The sequence below is a fragment of the Lipophrys pholis genome (genome assembly GCF_963383615.2).
Source record: "Lipophrys pholis genome assembly, chromosome: 9".
NCBI lineage: Eukaryota > Metazoa > Chordata > Actinopteri > Blenniiformes > Blenniidae > Lipophrys > Lipophrys pholis.
In genome coordinates, this window is record NC_137639.1 from 1391367 (window position 1) to 1417247 (window position 25881).

General features: G+C 46.9%; 1 protein-coding gene across 1 annotated transcript in view; it reads right to left on the reverse strand.

Annotated features, from left to right (window-relative positions):
* snrka (SNF related kinase a) overlaps window positions 1–25881 on the reverse strand; it is a 62570-nt gene that overhangs the window by 13990 nt on the left and 22699 nt on the right. Inside the window, 2 exon segments of the mRNA XM_080471288.1 lie at window positions 7325–7537; window positions 14691–14832. Of these exon segments, the coding sequence (XP_080327414.1) occupies window positions 7325–7537; window positions 14691–14832 (355 nt within the window).

Consider the following 25881-nt stretch of genomic DNA (forward strand, 5'->3'; position numbering starts at 1 on the left):
GGGGGGGGGGGTAATTACAGGGCTTCTTTTAAAGGAGGTAAAACCTGCAGGGAAGAGTTTAAAATTGTATTATTCATTCAATTCAGGCATGTGACATTTCAAACAATTTGTTCAATCACATACACGACCAATTAGGAAACACTGAAAGCTGTAATACGAGGTGAAATAATCGTACACTCTGTTAGAATGAATACGATGCTGCAACTTAAACAGAATCAGCTAATTAATTCAATAAACACAGTAGATGTTCAGTACTCCATCTCCCCCTCCCCTGAACTCTGTAAAATATGAGACAGAGCGACCTGGACTGAAATCGCGGGGCTACTTTTATGAACATGGCGAGAGAACTGGACGCTTTTTGACACGCCAAATCAAATGCTGCTCCGCCGCTCAACAAACTCCCCACGGCGAATTAACCATTGATCCTAAAGCCATTAGCCAAACATCCACCATGTACTACTCACATCTATACACGTGTGAAGCTCCTAAAGACAATACTGACATGGAACTCTTCTTCACCAGTCTATTGGCACCCTCCATGCATGCGGGACAAAGGAGGACTGAGCTCCTATTCCAACAAACTGAAATTGTAAACGCTAGAATGGCAAAGCAAAGTGGTAAAACACCTGGCCCCGACGGCTGTCCAGAGGAATTCTGACAAATTGTCAACAATTGTACTTGATATGTTCAATGACTCACTGTCTCGTGGGCCACTGCCTGAAACATCAATTATTCTCCTCGTCCAACCAGGCAGAGCTGAGACAGAATGCAGTTGGTATCGCCCCTTCTCTCTTTTGACCAGTGACGTGAAGATCTCAGCCAAGGCTCTGGCCTTACGCTTACAAACCACAAGGTGTGATGGAATCTCTGATGACCAAACAGGTTTTATTTCGGGACGACACTCATTTACAAATATTCAACGACTCCTAAATAATTTACTCTCCTGCATCTAGTGCGGTCCCTGAGGTTATTTCATTAGACGCAGAAAAAACCTACGTACTTTTATCTATCAAGCGGAACTCGTCAAGGATGCCCAATAAGCCCACTGCTATTTGCCCGAGCCATTAAGCCTTTCTCCATTACACTGAGGTCACTATCCTCAATAAGTGGGATAAACAGAAAAGGAGTAGAAAATAGATTATCTTTATATGCTGATGACCTTTTACTATATGTATCTGACCTTATTGGAAGCATTCCCCATGTTTTTCACTTGTTGGGAGATTCAGTAAAGTTTCTGGATACAAATTGAACTTCAGTAGGAGTGAGTGCTTTCCTGTCAATGATTTGGCCCTTCAAATACAACGTTTTACCATTCAAAATGTCTAAAACCGGCATCAAATATCTGGGTATTAATATTACAAAAGATATGCAAAAACTATACCAAGAAAACTTCCTCACTCTGCTTGAGAATGTTAAACTCGACCTAAAGACAGTCCGCTTCTCTTTGGCTGGCAAGGTTCATTGTATTAAATGTCTGTACTTCCAAAATTCCTGTACTTGTTTCAAAGTATTCCAATTTATCTTCCAAAGTCCTTTTTCAATTCAATTAATAAAGCTTACACCTCATTTGTATGGGATGGTAAGAACACGAGATTGTGTTTAGAAGTTCTTCAGAGGCTAAAACTTCCAAACCTTCACTATTACTACTGGGCTGCCAACGTTCAGAAAGTTCTGTACTGGCTTTACACCCCTGATACTGACTGGTGCCATCTGGAAAACTTATCTTGTATCTCAACATCCCTTAAAGCCTTGGTCACTTCCAGTCTTCTCCTCACTATTTCAAAGTAAACAAATAACCCGTCGTCATCAACTCGCTCAGAATATGGTTTCAATTAAGGCAAAACTTTGGATTCAAACATTTTCTGAATACAAGTCATTCATGTAATAACCACGTCTTTCCTCCAGCTAGAATAGACTCTGCATTCTATAACCGGCAAAGACGAGGCGTCTGTGAATTAAAAGATATGTACATTAATGGCTCATTTGCAAACTTTGAAGACCTGTCACACAAATGAAGCCTCCCAAAGTCCAGTTTATTAAGGTACTTTCAAAACCGGCACCTTCTTCAGTGTAAGGACCCTAATTTCCCAAACCCAACTTCTACACCGGGTGTAGATGATATCTTAAAAATCCCTTCTAACTCCAAAAGACTCATTTGGAGAATAAATGACCATATAGCTTCCCTCAATAGTCCGTCTCTTATGAAGATGAGGAGTGGCTGGGAAACTGAGCCCAGGGAGGACATGGAGGAGGGATCCTGGCAATGATAGTACTTCATGTGCAAAGCTTAACATCATACAACTCAAAGTTTTACACTGGATCCTCTTATCCAAAGCAAAACTAGCTTGAATATACCCAAACATAAATGTCATTATTCACCTGCTAACCTACCCCACATGTTCTGGACGTGTTCTGCCCTGGCAACGTATTGGGCTATAATCTTTAAAACACTGTCAGAGGCACTAAATACTGTCCTTCAACCCAGTGCTATGGTTGCTATATTTGGCATCACAGATAAAAATACTTCTACATTGAGGAAAAGTCACAAAACCATCATTGCCTTTACAGAACTACTGGCACACAGAAGAATATTATTGTACTGGAAATCAACAAACCCCTGAAAGCATCTCTGTGGTTGAGTGACGTGACGCATTTTATAAAGTTAGAAAAGATCAAATACTCAGAGGGTCCAAAGAATAATTTTATTCTATCTGGGATCCCATTTTGACTCACTTAGGCAAAGTCAGAAGTTTACCTGAGACTACCTGAAGTCTTCAACCATTCCATTTACTCTCAAACATCATGGCTGCATGCATTTAAAATGATCCACTTACTCAAAGTCTTTTCATATATGTATTTAGTTTTTCTTATTTGTTTTTTCCTTTCTTTTTTTAGTATTCCCTTACCGTCTCTAATATAACTGGCTGTGATTTGTATTGGGTGTACCCTGTGTTCAAGGGGGTGGGGGGTGTTGTCTGTTTGTTCAGTTGTGTATACACATAAAAATGGAAATATAGAACTCAACTTATGTAAAGTATTGCTGCGTCTCACTGTTTCCACATAAAAAATTAATATGCAAAAAAATTAATAAATCACCAGTTGTTTTTACCAGACGATCTCCACTGGGTACCAGGGGACCATCCCCACTGGGTACCAGGGGACAATCTCCACTGGGTACCAGGGGACGATCCCCACTGGGTACCAGGGGACAATCTCCACTGGGTACCAGGGGACGATCCCCGCTGGGTACCAGGGGACGATCTCCACTGGGTACCAGGGGACGATCCCCGCTGGATACCAAGGGACGATCCCCACTGGGTACCAGGGGACGATCCCCGCTGGATACCAAGGGACGATCCCCACTGGGTACCAGGGGACGATCCCCCCTGGATACCAGGGGACGATCCCCGCTGGATACCAGGGGACGATCTCCACTGGATACCAGGGGACGATCCCCGCTGGGTACCAGGGGACGATCTCCACTGGGTACCAGGGGACGATCCCCACTGGGTAGCGGACGATTGCGGAGTTTGTTGTTTAGCTTTAAATTGAGCCATGTGTTGTGACAACTGCTCCTGTGACTCCACGCCTTGATTCTCATTGTTCAAAGTTTTTGATTTCCTGGACGAGCTTCAAATACCTTCCTCTCCACCAGCGTCAACCAGCTTGAGAATGATTTTTTCTGCAGCCAGCCATATTAAATTCACTCTTCCATGTGCGTTTTGCTCGTGAGCGGTCCCATAAAGTTTCCACAATCAACTTTTTCAGGCAATGCACAAGTCACTGATATCTGCAATGTGGCTGATCACTTCTCACCGGCTGCAGAGCCACTGCTGATTGGTTCTAATTGGAAGCAGGAACACTAACGTTACTTTCTTTGCAGTTTGGACAATTACCAAACACATTTAAACACAATACAGCGCAAAAAATATGGCAGCAGATCGTACGTACTATATCAAACTTAATACCCGTTTAAGAATGTTTTAAGGTATTAAATGCAGATTTGTAAATTCAATACTTTCAATACTTTTTTTTAGAACCCATGGGAACCCTGTTGATCAGATTTGAAAATCTGTTATAGTTGGAGACTCGTTGCTCTCTGCATAACTCTGGAGGTTAGCATTTAGCATTTAGCATCCCTCCACCTGGTATTTAGACCCTAGCTGAAACTTCCTGATGCCTTTAAATTTTTAATCAGTGGAGTGGAGCAGATCTGTGAACTCATTGTGGTGATGACCTGCCTTATCTTCTCACATTTTCAGCACACCACGTCAGAACAGCCTGCACATGGCTAGCTCGCAGCGAGCAGCAGCATGGTTGGTGCAGGTTGATATTAAAGTGTTGGCTTCATGTGGTTGTTTGTCAGTTTTCAATCTTGAATCTTGAGCCAATTAATCACCTGCGTCCATAAAGAAAACATTGATACATGCTGGTATTTAAAGGTCATTACGCTCTGACCTCACTGATCTGTCCCTGCTGAGATCACATGATGCTGAATGGTCACGCCGCAGTTAAAACACGTGTTTGACACCTGAAACGCTCCCACAGGTGAACTGAACCGAGTGTGAACTTGATAAGGAAGCACCGATCCACATTTTTTCACTACTGATCTGATCCTGATACCTGAATTTGATATTTGCTGATACTATTCTGATACCAGAGCTGTTTGCCTTAATATTATTATCATTATTGTTGATTTTATATGAGGCTGTAATAAACTCCCCTCTACACTAAAGTATGAAATGTACTAATGTATACATGTACTCTCTCTAAAGACAACTTCAGGTTAGTATCAGGTCAGAAAATGAAGCAGTACAAAGTATTTTAGTTCCATGTGGACAATGTGGGGGTCTGCGTGACGTCATCATCTCATAATAAACTAGTTCTATCTTTAAAAGCTCAGAATGACTTTATTAATCCCTGGGGAAATTCTTGAGCAAGGCAGCAGCAACACAATGTTTCCAGCTCTAACGCAGCTCCAACCATTGGGACTATTTTCAGGGAGTTTAGCGTGGAGGAGGACGCAGCTTCACGGAGGAGTGAATCGCCTGCTGACAGCCTGGAGGAGCTGCTGCTCATTGTTCTGATGTCAGTGCTGTTCTCCTCCCAGAGCTGGAGTTTGAAAACACTGAGGTCTGGCTGCAGAGCGCCGCCTCGCTGTGCTACGGCTTAGCTAACATCCACGTTGCTGTGTTGCTCTACTAACACTGCACGTTGCTGTGTTGCTCTGCTAACTCTGCACGTTGCTGCATTGCTCTGCTAACATCCACGTTGCTGCGTTGCTTTGTAAACATTGCTACGTTACTATGTTGCTTTGCTAACGTCCACGTTGCTGTTGCTTTGCTAACATCCATGTTGCTGTGTTGCTCTGCTAACACTGCACATTGCTGTGTTGCTCTGCTAACATCCACGTTGCTGTTTTGCTTTTCTAACGTCCACTTTGCTTTGCTAACATCCACGTTGCTGTTGCTTTGCAAACATCCACGTTGCTGTGTTGCTCTGCTGACACTGCACGTTGCTGCGTTGCTCTGCTGACACTGCACGTTGCTGCGTTGCTCTGCTAACACTGCACGTTGCTGTGTTGCTCTGCTAACACTGCACGTTGCTGCATTGCTCTGCTAACATCCACGTTGCTGCGTTGCTTTGCAAACATCCACATTGCTGTGTTGTTTTGCTAACATCCACATTGCTGTGTTGCTTTGCTAACATCCACGTTGCTGTGTTGCTTTGTGGTGTTTTGAGACTAAAATCCGTCCAAACAGCAACATGTTGCCATGAAAAGTTGGCTAGCACAGTGCTACTTCCCTAGCCTGCTCGCTAGCTGCAAACTGTGGACTGGATTTCCTGACTCATTCCTCCTGGTCTCATTGAGACCCGCCTCCCTTCAGGAAATCCAGTCCACAGTTTGCAGCCAGCGAGCAGAGCAGCAGCAGGGAAACACTGGGGATCATTTCAGCACCATGAAGCAGACCAGGAACATGGATCAGACCAGGATCATGAAGCAGAACCTCTGATCAGTGAGTTACGCTGATATCGGAACCCGATAATGATACTGGATCGGATCAGCCCCATGCCTAGAACTTCAACCTTGAAACGGACAGCTGCTCCTTCCTGGCGTGGAGCAGCATACCGGCGCTGATGACTGGAGGCCAAGGAGCTAGCATAGCGTGGAGCTAAACATCTGTCAGTTCCTTGAGGCTTGGCGTCACGCCGTGCGCTCAGAAAACAGGTCAGCTCACATTTTACAGAAGCGGCAAGCGGAATTCAGACACTGTGATTAGTGTAATTGCCCGGTGGAGTGAGTGACGCTTCCATTGATTGTGTTCAGTGTTTATAGCTTAATGCCACCTAAAGTGTTGAGTGATTCTGTACCAGCTTCTTGTGTTGGCGTGGGAGGGAAGCCATGATTCTTTCTGACAGGACGGTGTTGATCGGTGATGCTTATGATGATAGGGTTTGATTAAATACTGACAGGTTGTAGGTTACATAACAGATACTTGTAGGATTCCACTTTGAAACCTGGAACTGATTGGACAATATTTGTGTGTCGGAAGCAAGAAGAAACATTGTGATTTTCCAGAAGTACATCAGAAACTTACTAAATCACAAAGTCTTTTCCAGTTTCTGCTATTCAGTGGGGATGCAGGTATAGAAATATTAAGTCAGGCCCTGATTACACAACAACCTTTTCAAGTGAAAACAGAACAGTTCTGTAGAGTTTTGGCTGTTTGTTTACACGAAAATGGTTCTTGGAGCCTCGTGTAAATGGACATTATTTTCAAAAGCATGCACCCTCCCACCACTAGTCGGCGCTACAGAGCCCCAAACTTCAGCAGACTTTAGAATCTGATAGTCGTTGATGATTGTGATTAAAGGCTTAAAATGAATTAAATGAAAGGAAATTGTTTAAAAGAATTGACTGGGGACTAAATTCCCCCAGTTTTAAAAACTGATTCCTTTTATCGACGAGTTAATAAGTGCCAAGATTGTTTGTTCAGTCGACAAGGTTGTCCTGACGGTAAGAGAAAAGTCCAGATCAAGGAGAGACGGTAGATGACCAGGGCCATGAACACTTTGATAAAGTCAGTCCTGCTGTGACGCTGACAGAAATTACATGTTGACTGATGATCGTTGACTTCATGGCATGATCCTCCTAAATACAGTTTGATGGCCAATCATAAAACACTTTATGGCTTTTGATAAGCCCTCAAGTTCCTGGTTGGAAACTAAGGCTGCAGTTCCCCACGATTAACCACCACTGATCAGCCTGAACGCCCAGAAAGCTTTTCAGAGAAGAAACCTGAGGAAGAAGAGCTGGACTTACTCCACGATGGCCTCCCGGTCGGCGATGTCTCCCAGCACCATGCGCTGGATGATGCTGTTGTGCTCCTCCTCTGACAGGTTCTTGTGGGACACCAGGGGGGTGTTGTACTTGGTGGCGGGCGACGGGTCGACTCCCTGAAGCCAGGCGTGGCCCTCGATCTCCTCCAGTGAAGCCCGTCGCTTCGGGTCCCTCTGGAGCATGCGGTCTATGAGACTGAACAGAGACAGGACAGCGTGTTCAGGACAGGGATGCACCCAAACCGATATCAGTATCAGAGCCGATACCACACATAGTACTCGTACTAGTAAACGCTCCCCAACACAACCCAGCATGTACGACCTGACATCATTCATCAGCAACGTTGCTCGCAGGTACACAAGAAATGTGAAACAAGCACGAGAAATGTCCCTCGTTTGGAGATCGTTTAATATTAATTAGTGACGACAAAACTACGACAGACCGTAAATGATGTTCTGACAAAATACCAAGACTCAGCAGCAACTTCACCAGCAGCAACTTCAAAAGCAGCAACTTCATCAGGAGCAACTTCACCAGCAGCAACTTCATCAGGAGCACCTTCACCAGCAGCACCTTCACCAGCAGCAACTTCACCAGCAGCAACTTCACCAGCAGCAACTTCACCACCAGCAACTTCACCAGCAGCAACTTCACCAGCAGCAACTTCATCAGCAGCAACTTTATCACCAGCAACTGGGAGTGTTCCAGATGCTCCAACCAAAAGGTTTTCCCCAGAATAGAACTCTGGTCCGGATCAAGGAGCAGAATGTGAACACGCCCTCGGGCTCACAGCCAGCGATGCTGCGGTGCATCTCCAGTTCAGGACGAAGAGGCGTAGTATCAGCTTGTCATGACTCGAGGCTCCAGCCTGTATCACGCTGAACGACTCTGATGTGACAATAAGCCGCACCCGGTTGTGGTGTTCACAGCAGAGGACTTCTACTTTACAAACAGGAAGCGCAGGGTCCGGTTCTGTGAATCACTGGAGCTGGATGCCTGGAGGCGTCCTCCTGCTCCCCCTCCCCCTCCTGCCCCGCCACCTGCCCCCCTGCCTGAGAGAACACACCTATCAGGACCATCCAGTCAAGTACTGACAGGTGAGAGGTGTGACTCCAGAGCCGTCACAGAGGATCCGAGTCCAAACACTCAGCTTCTGTCTGCATCCATTGTTTGAGTTTATGGGAGAAGGAGACCAGGATGCAGAAACATGTCAGCATTAATATACTTTAATTGTTCTGTACTACAAAGATACATGGCTAAAAACACAAAAGATTATAAGTTTGTGATTACAGTGCTGTCCAAGTTACAATACAATGCTTTATTAATCCAAGAGGGAAATTCATTAAACTGATAAAAAACTGTTGACTTTAGAAAGAAAAGACATTAATAATCAGTATGTGATGAGATTGATATCGATCGTATTGATTCACCACAACTAAGAGGATTTTTAATTGATAGCTGTTATAAGTTAGGCCCCGTTTCCACGACAACACCTAATCCATTAAAAAAAGGAGAGTGTTTCCACTGCAGCAGCGGACAAAGAGACAACGATGTAGTTAGTCTGCCGGGCCACTGGAGGGCGCTGTTGCTTGATTTTGTAATGAAACTACACAGACGTGTGCAGAGAACAAAACACTATAAAGGTGAAGAAAATGGAGAGAACCTGACATCCTAGTGGACTGATGAGGAACCGGATGATATCAGGGAGAGTCTCAACTATTAAACTACTGATCTGGACCATAAAACTAGAATATGGACCACGGGTCGTACCACTACGGGTCGTACCACTACGGGTCGTACCACTACGGGTCATACCACTACAGGTCTCCTTTTAACAAATAGTGACCACTGCACTTCCAGGTTTTGGAGATTCTCTGTCTTCTTTGTTGTCAAACTCTTCCTAATCCTTATGCTCGTCCTTTTCTCTGCTTCTACTACCTCTCATCCAAGGACAGTCCAGCCAGTAACAAGCACAACCATCAACTCCCCCCCCCCCACGCACACACACACACACACACACACACACACACTAATGAGATCTTCATGGTCTGCCTGGACAGTGTGGTTGTCTACAGGTTATCATCAGCAGTGTGTCAACACGTTGCCCAGCAGCAGGTCTCCTGGGAGGGACTGGGCTCAGTGGCAGATGCTGAAGGTTGTTTGTTTGTCCTCCACTCAATTAAAACCTCCACCTCTGCATGTTTTCTCCACGTGGGGGGAAGTTCTGCAAGGTGCTCCGTTCATCAGGCCTCAGCTCGTACCAGAGGAGCAAGGCCAGGTCACTTCCCATCCAGAGAGACTTTCCACCGTACGTTCTAGTTCTATCTGGGAGAGCCTGTGTTTCCACTTCCCCGTTGCCTCAGGAACCCGTTCTGTTGATGCAGAACATGGAGAGAGAGCAGATGGAGGAGCAGATATATGGTGTTTAATGTGCAGTGACAGGCTGAGAGAGAGCCGGGCCGTCACGCTACAGCCAGAGCTTAGCGTCCATACTAATCCCACTGTGGACAGCTGAGACGGAGATGGACCAGATTAGGAGGGATATGGATCCCAGCTAATATGAAAATAAGGGGATAGCATAATACGTCTATATGTAAAACACCGGACCCTGGCGAGCTCAGTTAGTAGAGCAGGAGACTTTCAAGGTAGAGGCTTCATGTCCCACACCGGGCGCCACCTTCCTGTGGGCTCACCACCAACAAACCAGGGATGTCCCGCCAAAATAAAATGCTGGAAATCAGAAGGGTTTTGACAACAGATCAGAGATGTAAATCAACAACTAAAACTGGATCTAGAGTTTTCATTCTTCCCAGTGGATTGTGGGAGAGGAGCTTCACCCAGAGCTGCAGTAGAAGGCGCCAATGTGACTCCTCTGGACAGCAGCTTAGGGGAAACGGAATTCTTCACAATTCAAACTTTCTAGGAGAATACCAGGTGAACTCCATGGCTGAAGGAAACTCATACAAGCCAAAGTCATGAGGGAGGCTCCAAGGTCAGCTAGAAGAAGGTCCTGTGGTCTGATGCTGTCAAAATGGAGGCTCGCTCCAACCAGGACCAGGACCAGGACCAGGACCAGGACCAGGACCAAGACCAGGACCAGGACCAGGATCTAAACCAACAGAGATTTATCACAATAAAGTAGACTGAGGATGAAGTCCATGAGAATAAGTCAACTTCAGTCCACTGGACTAGGTAATCTACAGTCAACTAGATAAATGAACTCGAGTCCAGTACAGTCAGGAAAACCCCGTATTAGTGAGATAAACTCCAAGATCTTAGCGTAGCCACCGTGTAGCACGAGCGGTGAGCAATGATATTTCATATCTGAATAGCCTGCGTATTACTGGATCACTCTGTGTGTCGCTTCTCTACCAAACATCACTGGTGTGTTCCAGTGCACAGAGCTCAACAGAGGAGTCACCGTCAATATCTCCCGATCACATCAGATCAGAACACAGCATGAGGTGAAGGACGAGCTGAAGAGCCAACACTTTTATAAAAACATAAACAAAACCTTATGATTACTGTATTTCAGTCACACATATGCAGATACCATATCTATATGTATTAGGTCACATCTGTGTGTGTGTGTGTGTGTGTGTGTGTGTGTGTGTGTGTGTGTGCGTGCGTGCGTGCGTGCGTGCGTGCGTGCGTGCGTGCGTGCGTGCGTGCGTGCGTGCGTGTGTGTGTGTGTGTAAACCAGGAGCCACCAGATAGTTTCAGGTTCTTCTATACTATTTTAAAACAAGGAGGAGGTGAAGGAGGAGGAAGAGGAGGAGGAAGGAGAGGAGGAAGGAGAGGAGAGGAGAGGAAGAAAGAGAGGACGAGGAGGAAGATGAAGAGGAGGAGGAGGAGAGGACGAGGAAGATGAAGAGGAGAGGACAAGGAGGAGGAGGAGGAAGAAGGAGAAGACGAGGAGGAAGATGAAGAGGAGGAGGAGGAGAGGATGAGGAAGATGAAAAGGAGGAGGAGGACAAGGACGGGGAGGAGTAGGAAGAAGAAGGAGAGGAAGAGGAGGAAGAGGAGGAGGAGGACAAGGAGGGGGAGGAGGAGGAAGAAGAAGGAGAGGATGAGGAGGAAGATGAAGAGGAGGAGGAGGAGGACAAGGAGGGGGAGGAGGAAGAAGAAGGAGAGGAGGAGGAGGGTGTAGGACCGAGAAAAGCAAGCTGATGAATAATGAATTAATTGAGGCGTGTAAATGGATTCAGTGAGTCGTCAGGGAGAGAAAGAAAAAGTAAAATCTAAATATTGACAATATGAATATTGATCTAATCTTAACAAAAGAGGGAAACATAGAGGTGAAATCTCCAAACTGAGGACAAACCAGTCTGAATGTAAACAATAAGAGAATAAATTAAAAACACACAAAACAGAGGAAATAATTCAGGAAGAATGAAGGTCAATTAATTTAAAATGCTGAGAGAAACAAAGGGCCACAAATAAAGATTAAAAATAAGAGTGACAATGTTAATGCTGGTAATGGAGACAATGTCTCTCACTCCACCCGGCCTGACAGCTCCGTCTGGACGGAGGCTCCACTACACACAGTACAGTGTGTACTTTCAATTCTACACAACAGAGCAGGAAGCACGTGTGAGTAGAGTTTCACATTCTGAAGTTGGTTTTATGAATTCCAATTCCAGCTTCTGAGTCCTTGAACCTGCACTGCTCCTTTAACTGTGACGTCCAGAGGACGCACCGTAGAGCGGAGGATGGACTGTAGAGCGGAGGACGGACTGTAGAGCGGAGGACGGACTGCAGAGCGGAGGACGGACTGTAGAGCAGAGGACGGACTGTAGAGCGGAGGACGGACTGTAGAGCAGAGGACAGACTGTAGAGCAGAGGACGGACTGCAGAGCGGAGGACGGACTGTAGAGCGGAGGACGGACTGTAGAGCAGAGGACGGACTGCAGAGCGGAGGACGGACTGTAGAGCAGAGGACGGACTGTAGAGCAGAGGACAGACTGTAGAGCGGAGGACGGACTGTAGAGCAGAGGACGGACTGTAGAGCGGAGGACGGACTGTAGAGCGGAGGACGGACTGTAGAGCAGAGGATGGACTGTAGAGCAGAGGACAGACTGTAGAGCGGAGGACGGACTGTAGAGCGGAGGACGGACTGTAGAGCGGAGGACGGACTGCAGAGCGGAGGACAAGCAGCTCTGTGACACGGAGAGTAAAAGTACGAGGCGGAGACACGTTGCAGCTCTCCTCTGAAGTGGGAGCCCATCAGACAGAGCACAGCTGCTTCAGCTGAGCTCTTCAGTCCAGGAGGGTTGCTGGTTCCACTCCGAGGAGAAAAGCCATGACTCCCTGAGTCTAGACACCCTGGCTCATGCTGCATGTTCAGCTCCCTGCTCATCTGGCCTCTGAGGACCACAAGCTGTGAGCAAACACACACTTCATGACGCCTCCTCCACCTGAAAAAGGATCTAGGTGAGAACCCTTTGGGTGGAGTTAGAAAAGTGAGATCATGAATGATTTGACAAAGTGATCCTGGCGATGATTTCAGGAAAGACTGTCCATCTCCAGAAACCAGCGAATCACCAGGGAGTCAACTGGAGCTAAATTACTATGGTGAGCTACTAAAACATGAGGAACTATGGGACTGAGAGTGGAACGTGCGCTGGACTGCTGAGAGTGGAACGTGTGCTGGACTGCTGAGAGTGGAACGTGTGCTGGACTGCTGAGAGTGGAACGTGCGCTGGACTGCAGTGTGGAGTCGAGCGGTGATCTTCATGGAATAACAGTCTCTGGTTGATACTCTGCTGGGCTGCTGCTGCTTCTCCAGCTTCTCCAGCTTCTTCTGCTTCTCCAGCTTCTCCTGCTTCTCCAGCTTCTCCTGCTTCTTCTGCTTCTTCTGCTTCTCCAGCTTCTCCAGCTTCTCCAGCTTCTCCTGCTTCTCCAGCTTCTCCAGCTTCTCCAGCTTCTTCTGCTTCTCCAGCTTCTCCTGCTTCTTCTGCTTCTTCTGCTTCTCCAGCTTCTCCAGCTTCTCCAGCTTCTTCTGCTTCTCCAGCTTCTCCAGCTTCTCCAGCTTCTTCTGCTTCTCCAGCTTTCAAACTTTCATTCTCCAGTTTCTCACCATGAAAGATGCTTCGGCTCTGGTTCTGTCCATCGCTTTACTGAAGCCACGTTCTGAGCAACTGTCCTGGAGTTCTGGCAGATGAAGGATTCCCGCTGCAGTGGACAGTGAGCCTTCACTTCTGCTTTAATGAGGCTCAATGTTATATGGTGGAGCAGTGGTTGGTGCTCTCGCCTCACACTGAGAAGGTCGTGAGTTCAAATATGGGCTGAGGCCTTTCTGGGTGGAGATTGCATGTTCTCCCTGCGTGCATGGATTTCCTCTGGGCACTCCGATTGGTTGGATGGATAGATGGAAGGAGGGAAGGAGGGATGGATGGATGGATGGATGGATGGATGGATGGATGGATGGATGGATGGATGGATGGATGGATGGATGGATGGATGGATGGATGGACGGGTGGAAACTGAATATTAATGTTTGATGCATAAAAAGATTTGGGTGAATCATATAAAAGACAGAATGAGAGGAAAAGTCTTCAGAAATGGTGCAAAATGAGATCAGCAGTTATTTTCTTGAACCTATTTGAGTCTGATGCTCTGACGCTCTGATGCCCTGACGCTTTGATGCTCTGCTCTGACGCTCTGACGCCCTGATGCCCTGACGCCCTGATGCTCTGCTCTGACGCTCTGACGCCCTGACGCCCTGATGCTCTGACGCCCTGACGCCCTGATGCCCTGACGCTCTGACGCTCTGACGCCCTGACGCTCTGATGCTCTGATGCCCTGACGCTCTGATGCTCTGACGCCCTGACGCCCTGATGCTCTGACGCCCTGACGCCCTGATGCCCTGACGCTCTGACGCTCTGACGCCCTGACGCTCTGATGCTCTGATGCCCTGACGCTCTGACGCCCTGACGCCCTGATGCTCTGATGCTCTGATGCCCTGATGCCCTGACGCTCTGACGCTCTGACGCCCTGACGCTCTGATGCTCTGATGCCCTGACGCTCTGACGCCCTGACGCCCTGATGCTCTGATGCTCTGATGCCCTGACGCTCTGACGCTCTGACGCCCTGACGCCCTGATGCCCTGATGCTCTGACGCCCTGACGCCCTGATGCTCTGACGCCCTGATGCCCTGATGCTCTGACGCTCTGACGCTCTGACGGGCCTTCATCAGCTTATTTTGTGATTTGAGGTGCGAACTAGGAAGAGAATGTGAGAAAGATGAATAAAGATATGCCCCCTTTCATTCAGAGGCTGACACACTGGATTCCGACCAACACTGAAGAAGAGAGCAGTGGAATGAAAGCGGTGGAGCATCACTCACTCTTTACAGGCGGAGGAGACGTGAGCCGGGACAGTGTATTTACAGTCCATGATCATGGTGAGCGTCTCGCTGTCGTTGGCCTCCTGGAAGGGCGGCTGTCCACACACCAACATGAAGAGGATCACACCCAGACTCCAGATGTCTGCAGGAAACAACAGGAGGGTTGGGTTAGGTTAGGTTAGGTTAGGGAGGGAGGGTGGCCATGATGGAAAGAAGAGCTGCTATAGCAGCCGAGCTCGAACACTTCTGGACCAGGAGTCTAACCCACGGGCTGAACAACCAGGGAACTGAACACAGCAGCCGGCTTACAAATTCTTTGATTCACTCTTTAGTTCTGTGTTCTTCCTCGTTCACTGAGCAGTACTGCAATGATTTAAAACATCAAGCTTGAAACTGTTGGTCAGCAGGAAACTTAAGAATCATGGACAAACAGCTGATCACTGTGAGAGAACTTCTAACAGCAGTAAGACAAATATGTCCAATGTCACTACTACAAAGAGTTCAAACTCCCAGAGGGACAACGTCCCATCAACTACAGCTGCACAGTATCAAACCGGTGAGATGTGATAAACACGAGTACTGAGAGGAACAAACGCCAAAGTACTTCATGTAATGGGATTCATAGAACCAAATAACAACGCGCTCACTTTTATCACAAATCTACAGCAGGTACGCCGGGTTGTTTGGCGCTTGCTTCCGACCATCATGTGCAGATCGGCTGGCAGTATTCCAGAAGCAGATCAGTGGACGTCTGCTTCGACCTTGTTTCCACTGTTTATAGCATCGGGGCACTGAGAGGATTCCATCCATTGGGAACACGATGATGTGTGGAAACGTCCTGCCTGACGAGAACGTTTCTGAGCAGCTGGGCTTCCAGCAGTGATCAGATGTAAACACAGGAAGCATCGAGAACGAGGCTGTGGAACATACGGCCACTCCAGCCGAGCCATCAGGCCCCGTTCACACCACAACCATCATCTGACCACGTTTCCACTGCAGCGGCAGACACACTGGCAACCATGGAGTTAGTCTGACGGGCCACAGGAGGGCGCTGTCACTTGTTTTAGTAATGAAACCACACAGCGTGTGCAGAGAACAAAATGATATAGACATGAAGAAAATGGAGAGAACCGACACTCTAGTGGACTGATGGGAAAACACACACACACACACACACACACACACACACACACACACACACACACACACACACACACACACACACACACACACACACACACACACACACACACACACACACACACACACACACACACACACACACACACACACACACACACACACGAGTTCTAAACATTAACACTGGGAGAACACAGACATTCTAGTGGACAGACTGTCAAAATAAAACTACCAAGTTGGATTGTTATTACGGTGACTGTCAAAATAAAAGTATCAAGTTGGATTGTTATTACAGTGACTGTGAAAATAAAAGTACCAAGTCCAGGAGAATATAAACTGGAGTCATGACACCACGGAGGGAACTTTGTTCTGATTGGCTCTACTGAGCATGTGCAGAACTACTAGTTTCTGCGGCCGTGGTGCTCAAGCACAGTAGCAGAGTTCCTGAAAAGTTGTATTTTCTACCGTTTCCATGGAGACGGAGTGTTTTTGAAAAGGTCCACTTTGGGAGCAGTTGTCAAAAAGTTGTGTTTTCAGTGGCTCTGAGCCCCACTGCCATGAAAACACCCAAAACACAACAAAGGTTTTCCATGTTCACTTAACGTTGTCGTGTCAACCGGAGCTAAATGTAGAAGTTCAGCAGTCGCAGGAAAATAAACGCTTTTCTTCAGTCATGAACACAAAAAGTTGAGTTTTAAAAAGAGAGGAGTGATATCATGTTGTATAATAGTTGTGGCTGTCTTGACTTGAGTTGATATGAAACTATGATTACAACTTCAGCTGATTCACACAGAATCAATGGACCAGAACTCAAACACACGAGTTTCCCAGCAGGTCCTCCAACAACACGTGAAGCTTTTACAATTAATGCTGGAGGCTTCCAGAGCCAGCTCGCTCAGGCTGCAGGGCTCAAAAATACACATCACAGAGTTTCCACTTAAATATTGGCAAGTATGAAGTAATTACCATGATGAGGATTTTTAAGTGACTTTCTAATTAAGCTCAAATGCTCAGATGCCCTCAATAGTTAATGACTTGGCAGAGTGAAGCTCCGACAGAGTACAGGGGAAAAAGCCTTAAATAAGCATGATGGGACCTTTCAGGAAGATTATAAAATGCTTTTAGCTTCCAGGCGGCCTGCAGCAGCAGCGAATGCTCATTTGGACAAGATCCATATTTAGACTTGACTTTGTCTCCGGGCTGTGAAACTCCAGCGTACAGACACAAACTGAACTGAGTGCTTTGGAGGAGCAATACGTCATCATCGGTCACATGAAGGGAATCAAGATATGTTTCTCCATCACTCCAACTCCTACTGTCTGAAACGTCCAGGTGGAAAAGTTCAGTCCGTGTTTCTGAAAGCCAAATGAAGTCATTTCTCAGTGTTTGTCAAGTCAGAAAAAAAGGTTTAATGCCAAAGAAATTGGAAGGGTCAGCTTTCAAAGACTCCTGGACCAGGACTCCATTAGGAGACGTCAATAATCAATGTAATGAGGTGAAGTTCCTGTGATGTAATACAAACATCCTGCTGATGCTGGTTTGTACAGCTTCTCTGCAGAAACAGGTCCGGTTACACAGTTTTAACTGAAAAAACTAAACTTCTGGAGCATTTACACGACAACGGTGTTCAGAGCCACTGAGCCTTTTCAAAACCACACCCAAGGCTGCACTTTTTTAAAATTCTCCAATTCCATGGAAAATGCAACAAATTATAAATGGTGCTGCCATGTGTACTCACCACAGCTGTAGTAACTAGTTCCTCTGCACATGCTCAGTAGAGCCAATCAGAACAAAGTTCCCTCCCTGGTGTCATGACTCAGTTTCTATTCTCCTGGACTTGGTACTTTTATTTTGACAGTCACCGCAATAACAATCCAACTTGATGGTCTGTCCTCTAGAATGTTCTCCCAGTGTTCATGTTTAGAACTCATTGTTCTCTGCTGTGTGTGTGTGTGTGTGTGTGTGTGTGTGTGTGTGTGTGTGTGTGTGTGTGTGTGTGTGTGTGTGTGTGTGTGTGTGTGTGTGTGTGTGTGTGTGTGTGTGTGTGTGTGTGTGTGTGTATTTTCAGTACTAAAACTAACAACATGCTCAACGTGAAATCGACATAATTTTGAGCGTTTCTGATATTTTTGTGTAAACAGAGATAGTTTTCAAAACGTTGCCGTGTGACTGAAAATCTTTTCCGAAACAAAAATGCAAATCAATCATTTTCACTTGAAACGTCGTCGTGCAAACATGAAGTAAGGTGAGCTACAAGAGGTACACAGTGGGAAGCCTGAAGACGTAAACTACAAGACCTGATAGTGGGCTTGTTTCACTTCCTCAAGCTGTACAAGCTGGTGTAAAAGCAGGTGTACAAGCTGTACAAACTGGTGTACCTGGTGTACAAGCTGGTGTACTTGGTGTACAAGCTGGTGTAAAAGCAGGTGTACAAGCTGTACAAACTGGTGTACCTGGTGTACAAGCTGGTGTACTTGGTGTACAAGCTGGTGTACAAGCAGGTGTACAAGTTGGTGTACAAGCTGTACAAACTGGTGTACTTGGTGTACAAGCTGGTGTACTTGCTGTACAAAATGGTGTACTTGCTGTACAAGCTGGTGTACAAGCTGGTGTACTTGCTGTACAAACTGGTGTACTTGCTGTACAAGGTGGTGTACAAGCTGGTGTACTTGCTGTACAAGGTAGTGTACTTGGTGTACAAGCTGGTGTACTTGCTGTACAAAATGGTGTACTTGCTGTACAAGCTGGTGTACAAGCTGGTGTACTTGCTGTACAAACTGGTGTACTTGCTGTACAAGGTGGTGTACAAGGTGGTGTACAAGCTGGTGTACTTGCTGTACAAGGTGGTGTACTTGCTGTACAAGCTGGTGTACAAGCTGGTGTACAAGTTGGTGTATAAGCTGGTGTACTTGCTGTACAAGCTGGTGTACTTCAGGTATCTGATTGACTGAATATTGCTGGACAACATGGTACTGCACCACTGCACCACTGCAAGCCTTTTATCCACCGTTGGAGACAGAACATTCAATACACTGCAGCTGAACGTCACACGAACCCTGAAAGTGCCTCAGGATGGCTTGTTGGTTTTAATGAGTTTGGTTTGGATTTTAATTGCATCCCAAAAATTCAATCTCAGGGCACAGCGATGCTCCGGCAGTACTCCGGAAGTACTTCGGCAGTACTCCGGCGGCTCCAGCTCCTGTTTGTCCAGCGCCCCCTGGCTGTGGGCGGACTGGACTCCAGGCCTCAGCAGAGGACGGGGGAGGTCTGCTCCCTCAGGCCTGTTTCACGCAGCCTTCATCTACCTCCAGTACGTTCCCTCAGCTCGGAACAGGAAAGAGCTGAGCAGGAAGAACATCGGCCACTGAGCCGTTTAGGAGGTAATTCTGGTTTCCTGTCCCACTTTCAAATGGCATTTGTTCTGAGAGGACACAGACGTGAAAGGCTGTACTGCTAAACTATGACAAACCACTGAGGCAGGACACTGAAGATTGTCTTTTAAATCATTCTAACTAAAACTCCCTTTCACAAAGTACCTGCCCTCTTCGTGTGTGTGATGTGTATGAAGAGGACCAGACACTGATATTTGTTCTGAAAGGATAAAAACGCTGCCTCAGCTCACAGAGCTATGACAACACCAGAAACTGGAAGGAACGGCGTTGTGATTCACTGTGTCGTCAAGAAACAAGACAATGTGTGCGAAGAGGAGGTTGGGGTGGATGGACAGAATATAGACATGACTTTCATCCAAGAGATCCGTGAGCAGGTTATAGTAGGCAGAAGTAAGTAGAAGTAAGACAGAAAACATCAGTCACTGTTGTTTCAAGATTTTTAAAATACATACAACTACGGCTGGACCTGAATACCCGATCGCTGTGGTGGTATCTGGATATTCATTTTGAGATCCAACAACACTAATGAGGACCCTAATGAGACAAACATGACATTAAGGTGTAATACCATGTGGGCCCTACACATGTGGCGATTTCAGTTTTTTTTTAGAGCGAGTGGAGAAACTATTTGGATGTTTGTGCAGCAGGTTTTAGGATATAATCTGCTCGAGATTGACATGTTTCCACATCAGGAGTGTTTTGGAAACACTTCTTCCTCTGATGTCTGGCTGCTGAAATATTAACAAGATGTGGACAAAGACAAAGGTTGTTGGCGTCGCAGCTTGTGGTTCAATATACCAATTAGGTGTCTCAGGGTATGGACACAGGGTGTGGACACAGGGTCTGTACACAGGGTGTGGACACAGGGTGTGGACACAGGGTGTGGACACAAGGTGTGGACACAGGGTCTGGACACAGGGTGTGGACACAAGGTGTGGACACAGGGTGTGGACACAGGGTGTGGACACAGGGTCTGGACACAAGGTGTGGACACAGGGTCTGGACACAGGGTGTGGACACAGGGTGTGGACACAGGGTGTGGACACAGGGTGTGGACACAGGGTCTGGACACAGGGTGGGTCACACTGCTGTGTTCTCTGCCTGACGGAGGCTGCTGATGGCTGTGTTCTCATGTGGTTCTCTGCTGGATAGAAGCTGACATGTTTCCTGAAAGGGTAACACCATTTGTACCAATGAGTCAATCAACAAAAACATATTGCCAGCAACTCATTTCCAGAGAGTTTCAGGTTGCTTAAGGCAGTTGGTTAATTCTTGCTCCTCCGGTCTTCCATCATGTAAAACTGTTTCAGTTTGCTGTTGAGACAAACAAGGCAGCAGCTGACGGTTCTGAGAAGCTCAACATTGTTCACCTGTTTTATCATCTTAAAACTGAAAACAGGAACAGGACGACCTGGTGCTGCAGCTGGAGCTCGAAGTAAGACGACTTTATTATTTATTATTTCCTGCAGCAGCAGCAGCAGCAGCAGCTACGCCTCCCACATATCAGACACAACCGGCCGTCCTCCAGCCCGACACAAAGCCCCACCGATTTGAGCCGCGATCGAGGGTTCCACTAACGGTTCTTCCACCACACCACTTCTCGTCTCAGACGCCCAAAACCAGGCAGTTTGTGGAGCTTTAAGTGATTTTGAGTGGGTTAGTATTTGGATGATGTGGCTCTCTGTAGGACCTCCGTCACCCCCGACTCCAGCTGATCAGTGTTTCTCTTCACAATAATGTCGGTCAAAGCAGACTTCTTCTCAATGTGTGCAGCCATCAGTGTGCATGTTTTCACAGGTTGGATCTTACAGCGTGGCTCTGATGCCCAACGCCGTCAGTGATGAGGAAAAACAGAAACAAACGAGGAGAATCTGAGCAAAGAAAACCTTCAAGAAGAAACCACAATAAAAAAAAATGTTTTATAGTGGAACATTATTAGAAATTAATATTAAGTAAAGATTCAAATAAGAAATTCTAATGAAATAAGCAATGGAGCCAAACCAAAAGTATAAAACAGCTGTAGGTCATATCTAAAGACGGGCTTTTAACTAAATATCTGTTGACATATGAGATTTATTAAAATAGAATAGCAAGTGCGGTTGAACTGAGACAGAAGTGTTTCACTTGGTTACAAATCAAGAAGATATTATTCAGTTATTCCATTTCAAAAGGAAGTAAATCACCACAGCAGGCCTGATCACTAAGACAATTCATCAGTCAGGTGACTGGGACTGTTCATACAAACCAGGAAATCAAAGGTGGAGCCGTTTCATCACTTACATCCCTCCTTATTTTTCATGGACATTCCCACAACTCAGTGGAAACATGTATTCCTACGCAGAGAGCAACACAAGCAGTGCAGCCAAAAATAGAGAGGCGCAAACAGGAAAAAGCAGCAGAAAATACCACCCAGCGCACCAGCTCCTACTCCTGCTCTCCAGCTCCTACTCCTGCTCTCCAGCTCCTACTCCTGCTCCTTCTCCTGCTCCTACTCCTGCTACTACTCCTACTCTAGCTCCTTCTCCTGCTGCTACTCCTGCTCTCCAGCTCCTACTCCTGCTCTCCAGCTCCTACTCCTGCTGCTACTCCTGCTCTCCAGCTCCTACTCCTGCTCTCCAGCTCCTACTCCTACTCCTGCTCCTTCTCCTGCTGCTACTCCTGCTCTCCTGCTCCTACTCCTGCTCTCCAGCTACTACTCCTGCTCCTACTCCTGCTCTCTAGCTCCTGCTCTCCAGCTCCTACTCCTGCTCTCCAGCTCCTACTCCTGCTCTCCTGCTGCTACTCCTGCTCTCCAGCTACTACTCCTGCTCTCCAGCTCCTACTCCTGCTCCTGCTCTCCAGCTACTACTCCTGCTCTCCTGCTGCTACTCCTGCTCTCCAGCTCCTACTCCTACTCCTGCTCTCCTGCTGCTACTCCTGCTCTCCTGCTGCTACTCCTGCTCTCCAGCTCCTACTCCTGCTCTCCTGCTCCTACTCCTGCTCTCCTGCTGCTACTCCTGCTCTCCAGCTCCTACTCCTGCTGCTACTCCTGCTCTCCAGCTCCTGCTCTCCAGCTCCTACTCCTGCTCTCCAGCTCCTACTCCTGCTCTCCTGCTGCTACTCCTGCTCTCCAGCTACTACTCCTGCTCTCCAGCTCCTACTCCTGCTCCTGCTCTCCAGCTACTACTCCTGCTCTCCTGCTGCTACTCCTGCTCTCCAGCTCCTACTCCTACTCCTGCTCTCCAGCTCCTACTCCTGCTCTCCTGCTGCTACTCCTGCTCTCCAGCTCCTACTCCTGCTCTCCTGCTACTACTCCTGCTCTCCTGCTGCTACTCCTGCTCTCCAGCTCCTACTCCTGCTGCTACTCCTGCTCTCCAGCTCCTGCTCTCCAGCTCCTACTCCTGCTCTCCAGCTCCTACTCCTGCTCTCCAGCTCCTGCTCTCCAGCTCCTGCTCTCCAGCTACTACTCCTGCTCCTGCTCTCCAGCTACTACTCCTGCTCTCCAGCTCCTGCTCTCCAGCTCCTACTCCTGCTCTCCAGCTCCTGCTCTCCAGCTCCTGCTCTCCAGCGCCTGCTCTCCAGCTACTACTCCTGCTCTCCAGCTACTACTCCTGCTCCTGCTCTCCAGCTACTACTCCTGCTCTCCAGCTACTACTCCTGCTGCTACTCCTGCTCTCCAGCTCCTGCTCTCCAGCTCCTACTCCTGCTCTCCAGCTCCTGCTCTCCAGCTCCTGCTCTCCAACTCCTACTCCTGCCCTCCTGCTGCTACTCCTGCTCTCCAGCTCCTGCTCTCCAGCTCCTACTCCTGCTCTCCAGCTCCTGCTCTCCAGCTCCTACTCCTGCTCTCCAGCTCCTACTCCTGCTCTCCAGCTCCTACTCCTGCTCCTGCTCTCCAGCTACTACTCCTGCTCTCCAGCTCCTACTCCTGCTGCTATTACTGCTCTCCAGCTTAAAGTAAATAAATACTTTAAGTACTTTATGCTGATGTCTTTGTGTACTCTAAAATAGCAGTGCTCTTTCTCTTATTGGGCCCAGTTCTTGCTTTGGTTCCTCTTCTTTCTTAGATCACACCCATCAGGTGTTCCCTTCAGCATGGTTCTAGAAGTGAAGCACTTTGTGGAATTTTTATTGTCATTTTTCCTTAATTTTTGTAATTTTCTGATTCTAAACTCCGTCAGACTCTGCAGGTAAAGTTATGTTTCAGAGTATGAATGTGCATGGTTACAGCCAGTCTTTGAGATATTGTGAATGTTGATTGTTTTTTCAATGACAATCAATTTTCAACATATCCTGCAGCTCTAATATCATCCATGTTTTCCATTTCAGATCCAATCAAATACGCTGGTTAAATGAGACGAGCATCAACAGTCTCATGTTAATGACGTCTTTATGGGATGTGGGCGTTCACACACACACATCCTCTCAGGGTTCAGGAGTCCACAGTGGAAAAATAAAAAGAAGCATAAGTGGACACGACGTTCCGATTAACAGACAGGCTGTCACCAACATGTACAGAGCTGTCTAGCTCAAGAGCACTCTGTCACTCACACACACTCTCTCTCTCTTCACATCAGTGTAAACGGTGCTGTCAGTGACAGGCAGAGGGAGGAAAACACACACACACACACACACACACACACACACACACACACACACACACACACACACACACACACACACACACACACACACACACACACACACACACACACACACACACACACACACACACACACACACACACACACACACACACACACACACACACACACACACACACACACACACGGGGGTGATATGTCAGCTGTGGGATTCCAACCTGTAAACTCTCAATCCCAAATCCACTTCTAGAGCCTCATATTTAAGAGTACGGAGCTTTTCGACAGGCATCAGGAGCAGAGCAAAGTGTGTTATGAGTGTAAGTTCACTGTTCTCTATTTTCTGAACTGTGTGCAAATAAGAAGCTGCTCCGTCTCTTCTGGGCTTTTAATGGTGGGCTGGCTAAAGTGGAACGTCCTTCTCCTTCTCACAAGAGGCAAACAGTCCAAGATGAACTGCATTGTGGGTATAAACATTAAGAGTCAAGCGAGATATTTCTTTTTATTTGCAGCACCCTTAAAGGGCGATTCCTCCTCCATAAGAACAAGAATAAAGTTTGTCACTCCGGGGTCCTGCAGAACAAAGTGACCTCATGTCTTCTTCCAGCTCCTTCTGGCTGAAGGAATTTGGTTCTGCTGTTCCAGCCGTCCTGGCTGAACTGTGTAGGAGCTGCTCTGCTGAAACTTCTGCTCTGCTGAAACTTCTGCTCTGCTGAAACTTCTGCTCTGCTGAAACTTCTGCTCTGCTGAAACTTCTGCTCTGCCGCGTGCTGCTCATGCATGTCCCAGCTCACTAATGACTATCAGTCATATTTTAATTGTGTTTATCATGTAACCGCTCTACTGTATGAGCCCCACAGCTCGTTAGCATGTTGGAGGGCGGAGTTACGTGATGCACCTGAACGCATCACTCAGAGCTGTCAGCTCCTGCAGTTAAAACCAGACCAACCAGGCTCAGACACAAACTCTCTTTTATTACTGAAACAGTTCAGAGAAATGTCTTTCTGAAAACATTGCAAGCGAGAAATAAGCTGTGCGTTGAAAAGTTAAAACACCGCTTCACAGACCTGTGGCTGCTGCAGGGGGGCGTGGCCTGTTGTGAAGGGGCATGGCCTGCGAGTTCCACAGCTTCTACTTATCCTGCCGAAAAAGCTTTTTTTTCCCAACAGCTGGCTGATGTCACCACCGAATTTTCTTCTTGTTCTTATGGCTTCCAAAAGGGAGTATGCAGGGGCCTTCAGGCTCTGTTTACGCCATGTTTCAAGTGAAAGTTGTTTTTGTTTCAGAAAAATTGTGCATTTACACGTTAAAGTTGTGAAAAACAATGTCCGTTTCAGCGGAAACAGCAGAAATGCTGAAAATGATGCAGTTTTCCTGTGGAGCCACTAGTGGGTGCTGTTTTTATGTAAACAGACAGACAGAACAGAGTAAACGTTGAAGCTCCGGTTGTTTCGGTCCACTCAGCGTCAGCTTGTAAGGAGAGTGTTGCTCTGTGTGCAGATGTGGAAAATGTAGACTTTTTTGGAGAAGCACTGTCACTTTGAAAATGAAACAACACACACCCTACTCATTGTTAAGAATGAATCCCTCAGGGCAGAACTACCTAATATACCGTGGTGTGCATGCAGTAGCAGCGTTTACATGGAGGCAGGTCCTGAGCGTTTCCATAAACGGGAGTTTTAGAACACGTTGTCGTGTGAACTGACACCTGAAATACCACCAAGGTTTGCAGTTTTCATTTAAAAATGTTGTGTACACAGGGGCTTAGTCTCTTCATAATTACTCCTAAATTAACTAATGAGTAAAGCAACAACAACAATTCAGTCTTTTTGAAATAGCGTAGAACGGAATGAGCAGATTAAACTGTGACGGTGTTTTTCAGTGGAGTTTGGTACTTTGCTTCCTGTTTAACTTTTTCTCCACAACCAGCTAGTAACTCAAGCAACAGATCCCGACTGAAGCTCCGCTGGAATGGGAGCCACAGAGGAAATACTTCATGTGTTTGTAAAAGGATCTTTTTTTATTTATTCATGGAATAACTGCAAACCAGCAGGTTTCTTGATGATCGCACCAACTACAACT